This window comes from Pan troglodytes, chromosome 3 (assembly GCF_028858775.2).
Source record: "Pan troglodytes isolate AG18354 chromosome 3, NHGRI_mPanTro3-v2.0_pri, whole genome shotgun sequence".
In the NCBI taxonomy this organism is placed as follows: domain Eukaryota; kingdom Metazoa; phylum Chordata; class Mammalia; order Primates; family Hominidae; genus Pan; species Pan troglodytes.
Genome location: NC_072401.2, coordinates 16,339,372 through 16,356,553, shown reverse-complemented (window position 1 = coordinate 16,356,553; position 17,182 = coordinate 16,339,372). Strand labels below are relative to the sequence as shown.

Genomic DNA, 17,182 nt, shown 5'->3' with positions numbered 1-17,182 from the left:
GATTTTCAGGTTTTTGTAGACAGTAGCACTGGACTCTTGTTGGCATCTATTCCCGCTTATTCCACCATTGAGACACACCAGGACAGTGACCCATCCTTTCCCCAGCTACCTAACTCACTCAATCATGTAGTGCGATAGGTAGGAAGTCCTGTTGTCTTCAGCAGTGTGCCACCCACTGAACATGTCCCTTAATTCTTTCAAGCCCGGAGACAACTCCTTTTAAAAGAATTATTCAGCACAGTTCTTTATTATACTTTTATTGTTTGTATAATTCATTTTTGTCTGTTACAAATAAATTTCAAACTAGAGAGTCACAGATGTTAATAAACTCGCCCAATGCATCACCTGCCTCCGAATTCCATAGTTTCCACTGCCTTGTGCTACTTGCATTCTGATTAGAGAATGGTAATGTGTGCCTCTCTGAATCAAGTTCAAGAATAAATGCCCTATCCTGGCTAACACGGTGAAACCCCGTCTCTACTAAAAATACAAAAAATTAGCCGGGCAAGATGGCGGGCGCCTGCAGTCCCAGCTACTTGGGAGGCTGAGGCAGGAGAATGGCGTGAACCCCAGGGGGTGGAGCCTGCAGTGAGCCGAGATCGCGCCACTGCACTCCAGCCTGGGCGACAGTGAGACTCCGTCTCACAAAAAAAAAAAAAAAAAAAGAATAAATGCCCTGTTAGGGGATAGTTGAAAGCCTGTTGTGCTTTGTGTGTGTGAGCTAAGGCCAAGCTAATCACCACTTCTCTGGGCAGCACCTCTCAGCTGCCTACTGAGTTCTTGGTGGATTGCTTAAAATACATATTAAAATGATGACTCTTCATAGTAAAAGTAAATTAATTGCTCTGTTATTCAAAGAAAAACTGCGGGAAAATATCTGGATTAGCAATGTGTTGATAAAATGACTTAAAGTTATACAGTATTCTAGGTGTATTTTAATATTTTACTTTATACAATTTTTATGTCATACTTAAAAACTATCCAGCACATATAACAACTTGCCTTTTAAAACTCCACAAAAGCAGTTTTCTGTGCAGTATGGAATCTTCCTGAGAAACTTAAGTTGCAGATTTAGGAATTGTTCTAAGGAGGAATAAGGCACCAAGAAGTAAGTCGATGTCGATGCTGTCCCCCTTGTACCACAGTGTGCAGACATGGGTTGAGCTTCTTCCAAACAAGAGCTACAAAAGGCACAGAAAGTTGCCAAGGCAAAGCCAAAGAAACAATGTGTTTTGCCAAAATATTTGATAGCTCTGCCAGTTACATGAGAGACGTGGACATGGCACTAAACACGTTGACACAAATGGTGACTCAGGGCTAAAGGAAGACCTACTGGATGCTGCAATTACTGTGGATTGAGAGACACTGTTGTTGTAACAGGAAAGTATATATACAGTCATGTGTCGCATAACCACTTTTCAGCCAATGATGGCCCAAACAGTGGACCACATATATGATGACGGTCTCATAAGATTATAATACTGCATGTTTACTGTACCTTTTCCATGTTTAGATATGTTTAGATACACAAACATTTACCATCAGGTTAAAATTGCCCACAGTATTTAGTACAGACACACGCTGTACAGGTTTGTAGCCAAGGAGGAATAGGTGATACCATGTAGCCTGGGTGTGTAGTAGGTTATACCATCTAGGTTAGTGTAAGTACACTCTATGATGTTCACACAATGACAAAATCATCTAATGATGCATTTCTCTGAACATATCCCCACTGTTGGCATATGATGTATGCAGGCTTGTGTGCGTATGTTTGTGTATATATCATATGACTGTATACAGGCACGTGTGTGTGTGTGGGTGTATGCAGTCATATGCACTTACATATGTGTGTGTGTGTCCTTTCAAGTATTCAGTCTGAAATCAAAGGACTATATTTGAAAAGGTGCCTCAAACATTATAAGGTCAAGAACCATTACAAGAGGAAAATGGTGAGCCTTAGGAATTTAGAAAAGGGGCATTAGGGCCCAGGTCATTCCCACAGCCTTTGGGTAAGCATGATGGTGGGTGAAAGTTGGGATGGTAAGAGAATTTTCTACAGCAAATGAGAATGGAGTAGGCAGACAGGGAGTAGTAGATTTACAAGTAAAATATGAGGTGTATGAGCAACCAGTAATCCAGTAGAGAAGTCACTTATAGGAAAAGTAATATATATTGTGAGCGGGTATTTATACATGTAGGTCAGAAAGTCCTTCGGGCCAGAGATGGCAAAGATACCCACGTTGGAACTACAGGGGGAAAGGAGGTAGAGATGAGGCACTGTAGTAATGAAGATAGACACACAAGGTCATGCACGGAGAAAAGAGCACCCAGCCCCTCACCACCTCTGTGGCTCCCTGGGACCCTCTAAAGCACTGTGCAAAATCCTTGTGACCACCCTCCCCTAAGGTCTCCACTGGCTCTGAACTTGAACATTCAAATGAGTCTTCCTAGGGGAAATTTCAAAAATTGATTTCTAATATTTTGATTTCTTGTTTGGAAGGGGATGTGGCCCAGGCAGCCACTTCAAGGGGTATCCTGTTGAGCAAGGACTCGATGAGTCCAGAAAGCAGCAACCAAAGTGGAAAGGGTCTTAAGAGGAAAACAGCAGGTCACCCAGGAGACTGACCGGGCCCCGATTCTGAAGACATTCTGCAGGGGGAGCTAATGGCAACTTGGGGCAAGTCTGATTCTCACTCAGAACTGGTCCCAAACCCCCATCCTCATGTCGAGCCAAGACTAAACTCCCACAAGGATGTCTGCCAGGGGAGAAGGGGCTAGTGAAGAATCCCTGGACTGACCATGGTGGCTACAGCTACAAAGGCTCCTGTGGGAAACTGGATTGTCAAGCAGGGGAGGAAGAAAGGAACCAACACTGTTGAGTGCTTGCTTATTTAGGAAGCTCTGTGCTGGACTCAATTTTTGCTGTCGTCTTTAGTACTTACCACATTTTAACAGGGGTAAGTTTTGTAATCCTTATTTGAGTGGCAAGGAAGTTGAAGTTTAGAAAGGTTAGGCATTTTGTTCAAGATGACAGCATGATGTCAAAATATGAATCCAGAAATGCCTGACTCCAACATTTAGGCTATTTTCAATAAATTGTGGTCATTCCCTGAAGGAGTCTCAAATTAATTTATTAATTCTTTGTTCAACACATATGGTTTATTTTCTTTATTTTTGCTTTTATTGAGACAAGGTCTCAATCTGTCACTCAGGCCAGAGTGCAGTGGTGTGATCACAGCTCCCTGCAGCCTGAACCTCCCAAGCTCAAACAATCCTCCCACCTCAGTCTCCAGAGTAGCTGGGACTACAGGTGCACAACACCATACCCAGGTAATTTTTTTGGAGATAATGTCTCACTGTTATTCCCAGGCTGGTGTAAAAACTCCTGAGCTCAGGCGATCCTCCCGTCTCGGCCTCCCAAAGTGCTGGGGATACAGGTGTGAGCCACCATGCCTGGCTTATGTTTGTTTCAAAACTAGAAAATCTCCAGATGTTAAAAACTAGGCACATATTTTTATATAACAATGAATTGAAAGATATTTTTAACTGAAGGATAATAAAGAGAGGCATATCAAAACATAAGAGCTGCAGCTAAAGCAGAACTCAAGGCAGCTAAAGCAGAACTCAAGGGAAAATATATCATCCTAAAATCTATGTATACAAAAAAGAAAACAAGCTGAAGGATCAGTGATCTAAACTTCCATCTCAAGAAGCTGAATACGTAAATCTACCCAAAGAAATCAGAAAGCATTTCTATGTTTCCAGTGATAAAGAGAAGAGCAAAACCCGATTAAATAGAAAAAAATCAATGAAGCTAAAGCTTAGTTCTTTGAAAAAGTAATACAATTGTTAAAGCCCTCAAGCAAGGTTAATCCATGAAGAAAGAGAAAATATAAGCTGCCAGTACCAGCAACAAGTATATTTTAACTGTATACTACATATATAAAACACTGAGCACGAAGAGGAGGAGGAAGACAGGGGAAGAAAAACATGTGTTTTGGAGCCATCCAGAAGAACTATATTCCAGATTCCATTCTAGTCAATTTAATCCAATATGCATTTGTTGGAAGAGAATATAAACTACTATTAGTTTGGTATGAAAGGCCTAGAAGGAAAAAGCACCTGAATTTTGGAGTTGGACAGAGTTGAGTTCAAATTCAGTCTCTAGCTTGATACTAAATGTAGGACTTATGGTAAATTATTAGGTTGGTTCAAAAATAATTGTGGTTTTGCCATTCCTTTCAGTGGCAAAACTTGCAATTACTTTTGCACCAACTTAAATATATAACCTCTCTGAGCTCCCATTTTCTCATCTAAAAAATGAAATAATACCAACCTCACAGCACTGTTGGAAGGGTTAGAGGTAAAGCACCAAGTACGTGGGTAGCTTATATCCTACAGAATAATTTTCACCAACATGACCCATGACCATGAAGTTTATAGTTTGACTATCTGTAGGAAGGGTACAAAAATACATGATGCAACAAGGTCATTCATTTGGAAATGTAATGCTTTCTGAAAAACTTGAGCATTCACTTTTCTTCACTTGCCTGTTCTAATAAGAGAGGTTTGGTGTGGTGATTTTTCAATAGAAAGGATGTTACCAATATATAAATAACATAAAAGGATCACATGAGAATTAAAGTGAAGTAACTTAATATACAATTTTCATTCTAATCTTATACGATAATTTTTCTTGACTATTGATAGATCACAATAAAGGTATGCTGATGATATAAGTTATTTTAAGACTTTGGGGAAAAAGGCTTCCGTCTCTGGCATTGACCTTATTGTGGAGGACCCTCCAAAATCTTCAGCTCTGCACCAGCAGGTATGCTGAGTCATGTATGATGACATAAACCACAAGGAGTCAAGGAGCTAAAACAACCACAGCGACTGGCTCAGATCTCAGATGTGCAAGATGAATCCTCAGGATTTTTCACACACTGAAGAAACTTGTCAGGTCTATGACAAGAAAGCAAAAAAGGAAATCAAGAGACCGTAGGATACATCTGTCGTCCAATTCGCTAATGGAGGAAGCCCCTTTTTTAGCGACGACAAGGTGCACAGACCACTTAGCATCCATATAAACTCCTCTCCTGCAGTGACATGTCGGGAGGGGAGCTATCCATGCCACCTGATGGTCAAAAAAACAGCAGGAGCAGCAACCAAGGCCAGGGACCCCCACAGCTTCTGTGGCTAATTTGCTTTCCTCTCTTCCGAAGCTTCCTGAGGGAGTGTTGAATCCAGGGTCAGAGGCAGAGTCTGGGAAAAAGCTGGAGACCCTCAGCAAGGGGACCAAACTTGCTTTGAAACAAACCTTAGATAAGTACCTAACAGGTGAATGACTATTATTTTCATAAAAATTAGCTAAAGCAACAGGATCCAATAGGAGTGGCTGGCACATGAATAGGGGGATGGTGGATAGCGAGGAATGGGGTTCTTTAAATTTGATTTTGCTAAATATGAGCCAAGGAAGAGAGAGATACTCAGAAGCAGCTGCCAGCACCCCTGGGCTTCTGGAAGGAAGAGGTGTCAGAACCTGCCCTTGTGATGTGTCACCTGGTTCCCATATGGGCCACTGTCTGTACAAGTCCAAATGGAAGCCATGCCCATATTTTCTTTCCAGATGGAGAATGAGCGAGCTCACTTGGAGCCTAAAGCGGACACAAATGAGGGGAGTTGACGAATTATAATATAAAGGTCTTCTGGTCATTTATGAGAAAAAGGATAATGTTTCATAAGACAAAAAAGGTAAAAGAGTATTGGGGATAAGACCATCTTTATTTCCCAGTCTTTGTCTAGGTTTCTACTATTCTATTTTCTCCATGCAACATATCTTTGAACAGCTTAGACTGGTCAGATATCTGCAAGATTTCTTTTACAGTTGCTCCTTCATTCATTCTTTCTGTTTTCCTGTCTAACTGCTATAGAATGCTCATGGCCTTTTCTGGCAGTTTCCAGATAGAAGCAAGGTGACTGATGGGGAATTCAGGTCATTTGGGAAACAAAAGCCATCAGTAGAGTCTCCAGAATCTATCCTTCTGCTTTTCTGATGTGGTTAGTGAGAGAAGGTAGTGACATGGAAACAGGAACAATATTCTAGCATCTCAGCTTCTACCTCCTTTGAACAGCTTTTCCTCTCTGCATCAATCTTGTTCCAAGATATTATACGTGGAAAAATCTCCAAAGATGCTTCTACCAATGAGTACCTACCTACACCATTGGTCACAACTGCTTAAAAATGAGTGAGGGGTCTCAGTTTTGAAACTAGAATTATAGGTGACTTTAAAAAATATATATCTATCTGTAATTTTAAACTGTTTTCTAATAAACACAAATTATTAGAAAAATTTTGTAAATACTTTTTTTTTAAATTTAAAAAAGATAGATTTTGGTAGACTGCCGTGTGACGCCTTGTCATGTGTTAGGCATCTGTACTCAGATCCAACTAAGGAAGCTTCGCTTGCAAAATGATGTCAAGTCACAAGGATTTTACAACTTGGGAGAAAGGGCTTAGCAAAACATTCCCTTGCTCCCCTGAAACCTAGTAGGCCAGTGAACCCTGGACTGGGCCACTCACACTGGGAACGAAAAAATACGCCATCAAAGGTTGTGTCAGCTTTAGAGGCAAGTCCTACTTGGGATCAATAGAGACGGATGAGGAAAGGCAGCCAAGTGAAGGCCACTAGCTTGGATACCTTCTGGACTTGGCTTGGAAGGCGGGACAGAGATCACCAGAGGTTGCCATCTGTGATCATCATCAAGGCCCAAGAAAGATTCACACAGCCCTCCAAGCTCAGAGGAGGCTAAGGAAAAAAGGAAATTCTACAGGTGACAAGACAGTCATTTTTTTCTTCAAGAAGAAATTAATTACCTGTAGATATTCTTGCAGGAAAATTGAATATTCCTTTTGCTTATAATCGATTCCAGCTCTTTTATGGTGGGATCCTGGCATAAGTCTCTGGGGAAGAAAGAAGAAAGTATTAAAATTACAAGATCTCACAAACATTTTTGGAGTCTCTTTGTTTTTGTAGCAGGCCCTGGACAAGGCCCTTGGATAAAGAGGTAAAGTAGAGGTAAATCCTCTAAGAGCTCCTGGGTCAGCAGGAGAGCTGAAGTGTCAAGCAGTTAAATATCCTTTGTGGAGATAAAGTTAAGAGGCTGTTGGGATTCATGTACATTCATGTACTTTCATTTCCTGAGTCAGTTTGTTCCCAGTGTGTTCTTGTGACTGTGGATTCTTTTGTGGACTGATTCATAAAATAACTCTTGGGTACAAAGTAGTAAGATATACCTGGAATCTTCTCTTCCACCATGTATCACCCAGGCCTCTAGTGTCTGAACCTTCTCTGGTTGCAAATTATGGACTTCCACACTCCCAAAAGTGCTAAAATAGAAGAAACAAAGAACCCCAAACGTCAACCCCAAACGAAAGCATCCACACCCCCCTTAACAACCAGCAGGCAGAAAGGCACTGGCTAGGACCTATCCTTTAGAGTTGACACATCAAATTGCAAATCAATCAATAACGTTTTCTTATTCAGCATGACCCTCGGTTAACAAGATTCTCAAAATAAAATTCTTAATTTGTGCATTAATGTTGATTCTTTAAATATTTGCTATTTGAAGAGTGGTCCTTAGACCAACCTAATGAACATCACCTGGGAACTCATTAGAACTGCAGAATTTCAGCCAGGCATGGTGGCTCATGCCTGTAATCCCAGCAATTTGGGAGGCCGAGGCAGGCAGATCATGATGTCAGGGGATCGAGACCATCCTGGCTAACACTATGAAACCCCGTCTATACTAAAAATACAAAAAATTAGCCGGGCGTGGTGGTGGGTGCCTGTAGTCCCAGCTATTCAGGAGGCTGAGGCAGGAGAATGGCGTGAACCTGGGAGGCTGAGCTTGCAGTGAGCGGAGACCATGTCACTGCACTCCAGCCTGGGCAACAGAGCGAGACACCATCTCAAAAAAAAAAAAAAAAAAAAAAAGAAAGAAAGAAATGTAGAATTTCAGCCACTATAACCTGCTGAAATGATCTGCAGTTGAACAATCCCCACGTGATTCACATGCTCAGTGAAGTTTGAGAGGCAATGCTTTGAAAGACTATGGTTGCCTGCCCTAATCCCATTCCTAAACTCTTCCCTGTTAGTCTCTGACAACTGACACTCTGGTTTCAAGTGCTTGAACCATAATATCAGATCATAAAATTCTGAAATGTTAATGCTTTTACCCAAAAAAATTGGGATCAGAAGACAAAAGGACAAATGCTTCCTTGTAGAATTAAATATTAAAACAGGAGAGAAGAAAAATTAATTTGGGGCACCTAGAGTTTATAAAGCAAATTAATATATGCTTCCTCCTTTCAGTCAGCCTTATGTGGGATTAGAGAACAAAAATTAGAGAACAAAGGCCAAAAAGGTAATCAACATAGTAAAAGCTGTAAGTATAGAAGGAGATCAGCCAAGGAAGGCACAGGTGTGGCCAGATTCAGTGGTGAGGATCAGCAAATGAGAATAATAGCTAATTCTCATTGAGCACTTTCTCTGTTGTCAGGCACAGAGCTCAGCATTTTTCATCTGTTGTCTCAGTTAATCTTCCCATCACCATCAACTCTTTGGTACATATTCAGGGGCTCACAGAGGTTGACTGCCCTGCCTGAGGTCACACAGATAATATGTAATGACCGCCAGTACCTGCTTTCAACCACTACAGTACATTGTTGACAATGTCTGCAAAAAGATAATGAAGGCCAAGAGCCCAGCACAGTTCCCGATGTTCCCAGTAGTAGTTTTACTATTGAATTGGGGTACACAATTTTCCTGGAGGAGAGGAGAGTCAAGGCAGGTCTTCATGTATGGTGAGGATTTAGACAGAAGGGAGCAGGGGAGCAGGGGAGGCAGGTCATATGGGGGAACGGTGTGAACAATGGTGAGCAATGGGTAGGGTGGAGGGTAACGGGAGAGAAAGCTGAGAAAATTACACCAGGCCTGCCAAAGTTAAGAGCAGGGGCTAGATACAGTGCAGTGGCCATTAGAACCTGGTAGACAATTTTTGGCAAAGGAGAAATCAGACAAACACATTGACTTAGGAGACAACTCTCTCCACAGAATTCAATATTTTTACCTTTTTTGGCCCAAATCTTCAGAACTGACCTGAAACATGAAAAGCATATTCTTTCTAGAGATGAAATATCCACTGTGATATTTGCAACAGGATACTTGCAAACAGGATGCAAAATAAATGTGTACCTGTTTTTGTCAAAGATTTTACTGCGGGATCCATTGAGCATCACATGGACCACATCACAGGCAGCTTCTGCAAACTTAAAAAAAAAAATGCCCACCATTCATCATGCAAACTTAATCACCATCCTCCAGCAGTTTCATTCAAAACAATACTTAGCAATAGCTGGTTAAGGAAGGATATCCTATATGGTTTTAGCACAGGAATGTCAGGTCTACACAATTTTCATTCCAAGCCACTGGACGGATTATACTTCATATCAGAGTTCTTGAAGCAGTTGCTCCAATCTCTAAGTGAACAATGTTCAGTGTTATAGTTCATAGAGCTGGTGGTTCAGTGGTTCAGAAGTCAGAAGTCAGAAGTCCAGATGAGTAAGAGGAATGTCTAGAGGAGGAAGGTGAAAGTGCTTTCTCAGTGTCATGCACTGTAGACACTATGCTTCATTTAGTGGGAGCAGGTGGATGATTCAGGGATAAGGGAAATGGGAACACCACAAAAGGGGAAACTGAGGAGAAAACAGGTGACCCTCAGGCCTGGAAAAGCACAGAGAGAAAGGAGGACTGAATAAGTGAATGAATAAATATGCTTGAGCAAAGAGTCTTATTTCTCCATGCAAGAAACATTCAGCAGGAATCTTTGTTAGACTTTGGAAAAAATGAAATGAACAAAATAGTGTTCTATATGCTCCCTCCAGGAGGCCTACCCAACCCCTGGGACTAGCTCAAGTCCCCTTCTCTGACTCTGACAGCACCTTACATTCCCTCCACATTATCCAACTGTATTGTATTATAATGATGAGTTTAACCTACCCACAAAAATTAAAAATTAAAAAAAAACACGGCCTCTGTTATCAGAAAAAGAAAGGGACAAGTCTGAAAAAAGAAGTCCATCCACATACGTCCATGAGTGATTGGCAAAATAAAGGTGCTGGTAGCTCACAAGGGCAGGATGCCTTCAATCACGTGCATCTCTGTATTCCTAGTGCCAGGGGCTGAGTGGGGAACACAAGGAGGTTCTTGATACATATAAAATGTGACTTGGCTTTAAAAGATTTTAGCAACAGCACTGCCCTAAAACATACCATAGAGTAGTGAAATGGAAACTATTCTCAGAAAAAGCAAACAAACAAAAACTATAAAGTGCCCATGAATGTTCACTGTCCATAGTAAGTACTCAATGAATTATTTTTGAAGTGGGTAGATTTTGGGTTATGTTATAGGATGGTGGTATCTCATTTAAACATTGCAGTAACCCTATGGAACAGGTATATTTTGATTTCCATTTGACAAATGAGGAATCGGAAGATCAGAATGAGTAAAGGAATCTGCCCAAGTTTAAACATGGTCTCCTTATGTCAATTTCCAGGCTGTTTTTCTGTTTCCATCATACCAGGGTTTACATGAATCCCCCTAAGACAGAGGTTTAGCTAGGTACCAACCTAGAGTTAAGATCAAACCTGTCATTTAAAAGACAGAACCAATAAGCAGATTCAAAGAACAAAATTGAAGAGCATGGCTTTGGAATCAGGGAGGCCTAGGTTAGGCTCTTAGGTCTGTAACTTATTAGCCCAGGGAACTTGGATGAGTCACTTAACTTCTGAGTCTTAGTTTCTTCACCTTTAATGTAGGGATTTGTCACACTACCTATGGGGATGACTCAATGGGAATGACAGAGGAACGTACTTCAAGGCTTGTCACAGATATGCTGCTATGATTTGAATGTATGTATTTCTTATGTTGATACCTAAGACCAATGTGATGGTAATAAGTAGTGAGTCCTTTAGGAGATAATTGGGCCCTAAGGGTTCTGCCCTCATGAATGGGATTAACACCCTTATGAAAGGGCTCCAGGGAACTAGCTAGGTTCCTTTAGCCCCTCTGCCTCTGCCATGTAAGGACACAGCAAGAAGGCACCATTTTGGAAGCAGACAGCAGCCCTCACCAGACATTGAATCTGCTGGCACCTTTATCCTGGATTTCCCAAGTATCCAGCACAATGAGAAAATAAAACTCCTGTTTGAAAAAAATTACCAAGTCTCAGGTAGTTTGTGATAGCAGCACAAATGGACTAAGACATATGCACTTAACAAATACATTTCCACCTGCCCCAGTTCCTCAGATGTCTAAGTTTAATTCTGAAAGTTATAATTAGTGTATTGTTACTCCCACCTTCTTCTTTCATTTCTTTCTTCCTTCCTTTCTCTTTTTTTCCCTAATACACTTGAAAAGAAATGTTTCCTTGTCCACTTAACACTGAAGCAAGTTACAAGATAAATAAATATACACAGGTAGCTTTGAGTAAAGTCAGAAATAGATGGGGGTATATGTGCACAATGGAATTGTATTCAGGAATTAAAAAATGTATTCCTGGCCAGGTGCAGTGGCTCACCCCTGTAATCCCAGCACTTTGGGAGGCCAAGATGGGTAGATCACCTGAGGTCAGGAGCTTGAGACAGCCTGGCCAACATAGTGAAACCCTGTCTCTACAGAAAATACAAAAATTAGCCGGGCATGGTGGCCCATGGCTGTAGTCCTAGCACCTTGGGAGGCCAAGGCTGGCAGATCACCTGAGGTCAGGAGTTTGAGACCAGCCTGGCCAACATGGTGAAACTCCGTCTCTACTGAAAATACAAAAATTAGCCGGGCATAGTGGCCCACACCTGCAGTCCCAGCTACTGGGGAGGCTGAGGTAGGAGAATCGCTTGAACTTGGGAGGTGGTGGTTGCAGTGAGCCGAGATCATGCCATTGCACTCCAGCCTGGGTGACAGAGCAAGACTCCATCTCAAAAAAAAAAAAAAAAAAAAAAAAGTATTCCTGTCATTTGCAGCAACATAGAAGGAACTGGAGGGCATTATGTTAAGTGAAGTAAGCCAGAAACAGACGGTTAAATACTACATATTCTCACTCATATGTGGAAGCTAAAATTAAGTTGATCTTATAGAAGTAAAAGGCAGAACAGAGGCCACCATAGGCTAAGAAAAGTAGGAGGAGGAGGAGATAGGTAGAGATTTGTTAAAGGATACAAAATTATAGTTAGATAGGAGGAATAAATTCTGGTGTTCAATAACACTGTAGGATGACTATAGTTAATAATATGTAGTTTCAGCTAGCCAGAAGGGGGATATTCAATGCTCCCAACACAAAGAAATGATAAATGTTCGAGATGACAGATATGTTAATTACCCCGATTTCATCACTATACCTTATATGTATCACCACATCACTATATACCCCATAAATACATAATAATTTTACGTATCAATTTTTTCTAAAAAAATAGGTAGAGGGTGGAGTGGTGAGTTTTTCCCAGCCTAGATTCTGAATCTGGAGTCAGACAGCTTGGGATAAACTCCCACATATGCCTCTTACTAATTCTGTACATTTAGTAGATTCCTTGTTTACTTGTACCTTCACGTTGTTATGTGTTAAATGGTTACAATACTCACGGCACCTGCTTCACAGGGTTCTGGTGAAGATGCAAGTTATTAGTTCATGTAAAGATCTGAGGACTGTACCTGCCACATAGTAAGGGGTCTATACATGTAGATTGTTACGACTGTCCCAGGTATCTAAGATTGACTAATACCTGAATCAGAGGATTAAACCAAGCCCCAGGTTCCTGGTAGCCAAAGTCAGAGTGTGTACGTGCAAAGATTCTGCAACTGGAGCCCATGGACCCTCTAAGAATGTTCTAAAATTGGATGTGTAAATTTTCTGGCATGTGCTTCTGAACCTTTTTCTCAGGAATGAATCCTATATTTTCATTCCTAAAAGTATTTGTAATCCAAAAGTGTTAAAACCAGGCACTGACTGGATAACGTCTTAAGTTCTGTGGTCTCCAAAGCTCTAGAATTTCACTACTTGGTACTTACCCTGCGGGAAACCGTTTTCCAGAATACCGAAACAGGGTTGTTGCTGCAGTCCTTTCTCCAGTCTGGGCAAGATTGATAGTTTATTTCTAAAAGACATAGTTTGTAGAAAATAAAGTGGAAAACAGAGAGTATAAATAAGCTGTACTCTTCCCTGGCTGTTCAATCATAGTGGAACCATTTTCCAATGTGTCACTGCCAAGACGGAGGCTGGAGAATGGATACATTTTGACCCAATTTAACTAAGTGTCCCCTGAATTCCTTCCAAGTTCTTACCTTATCTTCCAAATCCCAGATGGGAACACAGTGGCAAGTTTTGAGTCATGGTTTTGGGAAATGCTACCAAAAGTTCATCTGACAGAGACAAGCCCTCTGGATTATCCCCAGTCCAGGAAGAATTAGAGGTAAAACCAGTCCTTCAGTGGTTGCTTTTGCCAACTGCTTTTCTGCTTCCTGACAACTCTCTCTTGCTGAGTTTCCTGCCCTACTTCTTAAGTCTTCACCACTTACTCTCAGATGGCCTCAGAGTCTTCCTACACTTGCCCTCATCAAGGCAGTCTTAGCCCTGAGTGAAGTACAATGGACACAGAGCATGAATACATAGTTTCTGTGTCATTTCTCCCAAGGATATCTGCCTTAATGCACATTTATTGAGTTTTAGGTCTTAGAGGTAGAAAGATAAAATAGAAAAATTAGATGGGAACTTTGCCTTCAGAGAGCACATGATATAGTAATTCTAGGAGTCTTGTAATGATTAAATGCTTTAAAACCAAAACCACACAAATAAAAAAGAAACATTCCCATGTGTAGATATAAATAATTATTGTGGAGTCAAAAGGAATTATCTTCCCAACAGAGGTAAAAATGTTGATGGTGGAATGGACATACATTTCATAAGGTGCTTTAAAGTATATATGTTTTCATGAAAATAAACCTCTTTTATCTTCACAATGACATCTGGAGAGAATTAATCACCTACTAACTGAAGAGCCCTTGGGCCCTGAAAAACCAGAAGTGATACCCAATTAGTATGTCATGGGCCTTGGGTGAGACTCTGTGACTTGCTGGCTTCAGGTACAGCCACAGAGAGGTAGAGCACCAACTGGGCTTGGGGTCCCTGATTCTAGGATGTGGCTCTTGGATAGCATTTCTGGGCCTGCCCTGGGCCAGAGGGGAGCCCACTGCTTTGAAGGGTGAGTCCCAGGCCAGGCAGCATTAACCACAAGCTGACTGAAGAGTCCTTGGGCCTTGGAATATTAACAATACACTGGCAGTACTCCCTGTGGGCCTGTGGTGGTGGTGGCCATGAGGTGAGGCTCCTCTGCCTTAGAAAAGGGGAAGACAGCATGGGAAGGACTGTGTCTTGTGGTTTCAATGCCAGCTTAGTCACAGTACAATGCAATACTAGGTAGACTTCTAAGCTTTTTTACTCTAGTGCCTGGCTTCTGGATGGCACCTCTGGACCAACCCAGGGCCTTGGGAAACTTGCCAACCTGAAGAGAAGAACACGGGTCTGGCTGGCTTTCTCACCTACTGATTGTAGAGCCCCAGAGCCTTGAGCAAATATAGATGGCAGCTAGGAAGTGGTTACTGCAGGCCCTGGGCAAGTGCTGTACTGGCTTCAAGTCTTACCCAGCAAAGTCCTAGTTGCAGTGGAGTGTGTCACCAGCTTTATGTGGGTCAGAACAGAAAGAGAGAGATTCTGGGAGAAAGTAAAGGGACTAGAAAAAGAATCTCTGCCTGGTAATCCAGAGAATTCTTCTAGATCTTGTCCAAGACCATCAAGGTGGTACCTCCATGAGTGTGTACAAGACCCACAGCATTACTAGGCTTGCAGGGCCCCCTACAGCAGATACAACGTAGATCACAACATCCGAGTCCTTCAAAATATCTGGAAAGCCTTTCCAAGGACAAGTACAAACAGGCCCAGGTTGTAAAGACTACAATAAATACAATGCCTAGATACAGAAAAATATCTACAAGTATCAAGACCATCCAGGAATACATGACCTCACCAAATGGATTAAATAAGACATCAGAGATCGATCCTGAAGAAACAGAGATATGTGAGACAGAGAATTCAAAATAGCCATGTTGAGGAAACTGAAAGAAATTCAAGAATTCTATCAGATAAATTTAACAAAGAGATGGAAATAATTAAAAAGAATCAAGTAGAAATTCTGGAGCTGAAAAGTACAAATAACACACTGAAGAATGCATCAGAGTCTTTTTATAACAGAACTGATCAAGCAGAAGAAAGAATTTGTGAGCTTGAAGACAGGCTATTTGAAAATACACAGTCAGAGGAGACAAAAGAAAAAAGAATAAAAAACAATGAAGCACACTGGCAGGATCTAGAAAATTGCCTTAAAAGGGCAAATCCAAGAGTTATTGGCGTCAAAGAGGAGGTAGAAAAAGAGATACAGGTAGAAAGTTTATTCAAAGCAATAATAACAGAGAACTTTGCAAACCTAGAGAAAGATATCAATATCCCAAGTACAAGAAGGTTATAGAACACCAAGCAGATTTAACCCAAGAATACTGCCCCAAAGCATTTGATAATCAAACTCCCAAAAGTCCAAGATAAAGAAAGGATCCTAAAAGCAGCAAGAGAAAAGAAACAAATAGCATACAAGGGAGTTTCAGTACATCTGGCAGCAGACTTTTCAGTGGAAACCTTACAGGCCAGATGAGAGTGGCATGACATATTTGAAGTGCTGAAAGACAAAAAAAAAGTTTTTACTCTAGAATAGTATATCTGGTGAAAATATCCTTCAAACTTGAAGGAGAAACACAGACTTTTCCAGACAAACAAAAGGTGAGGGATTTAATTAACACGAGACCTGTCCTAGAAGAAATGCTAAAGGGAGTACTTCAATTAGAAAGAAAAGGATATTAATGAGCAATAAGAAATCATCTGAAGGTACAAAACTCACTGGCAGTAGTAAGTACACAGAAAACCACAGAATGTTATAACACTGTAACTATGACGTGTAAACTACTCTTGTCTTAAGTAGAAAAACTAAATGATGAGCCAATCAGAAATAATAACTACAATAACTTTTCAAGACATATAAAGTACAATAAGACATAAATAGAAACAACAAAAAGTTTTAAAGTGGGAGAATGAAGTTAAGGTATAGAGTTTGTATTAGCTTTCTGTTTGCTGTCTTTGTTCCTTTATGCAAACTGTGTTAAGTTGTTATCAGCTTAAAATAATGGGATATAAGATACTATTTTTAAGCCTCATGGTAACTTCAAACTCAAAAACATATAACAGTTCCACAAAAAATAAAAAGCAGGAAACTGAAAAAATCACCTTCACTGAAAGGAAGACAGAAAGGAAAGAAAGAAGGAAGAGAAGACCACAAAACAAACAGAAAACAAGTAACAAAATGGCAGGAGTAAGTCCTTACTTAAAAATATAACATTTACATCAAATGTAAATGGACTAAACTCTACAATCAGAAGGCACAGAGTGGCTCAATGGATAAAAATGAAACTAGACTCCTATCTCAAATCACATACAAAAATAAAATCAAAATAGATTAAAGATTTAAATCTAAGACCTCAAACTATGAAACTACTACAAACTACTACAAGAAACCATTGGAGAAACTCTCCATGACATTTGTCTGGGCAAAAAAAATTATTGAGCAACACCCCATGAGCACAGGCAACCAAAGCAAAATGAACAAACAGGATCACATCAAGTTAAAAAGCTTCTGCACAGCAAAGGAAACAATCAACAAAGTGAAGAGAGAGCCCACAGAATGGGAGAAAATATTTGCAAACTACCCATTCAAGAAGGCATTAAAAACCAGAATAGATAAGTAATTCAAACAACTCTATAGGAAAGAAATCTAATAATCCAATTAAAAATGGGCAAAAGATTTGAATACATATTTCTCAAAAGAAGACATACAAATGGCAAACAGGCATATGAAAATGTGTTCAAATCATTGACCATCAGATAAATGCAAATCAAAACTATCATGAGATATCATCTCACCCCAGCTAAAATGGCTTTCATCCAAAAGTCAGGCAATAACAAATAATGA

General features: G+C 40.6%; 1 protein-coding gene across 1 annotated transcript in view; it reads right to left on the bottom strand.

Moving 5' to 3' along the window:
• Positions 1–241: 241 nt before the first annotated feature.
• Positions 242–17,182, bottom strand: part of CD38 (CD38 molecule) — a 66,493-nt gene continuing 49,552 nt past the window's right edge. The window contains exons 4-8 of the mRNA XM_001160669.7: positions 13,125–13,210; positions 9,258–9,331; positions 7,298–7,390; positions 6,878–6,964; positions 242–4,965 (exon numbers count right to left, since the gene is read on the bottom strand). Of these exons, the coding sequence (XP_001160669.1) occupies positions 4,902–4,965; positions 6,878–6,964; positions 7,298–7,390; positions 9,258–9,331; positions 13,125–13,210 (404 nt within the window). The 3' untranslated portion in view covers positions 242–4,901. The remainder of the gene's footprint in view (positions 4,966–6,877; positions 6,965–7,297; positions 7,391–9,257; positions 9,332–13,124; positions 13,211–17,182) is intronic.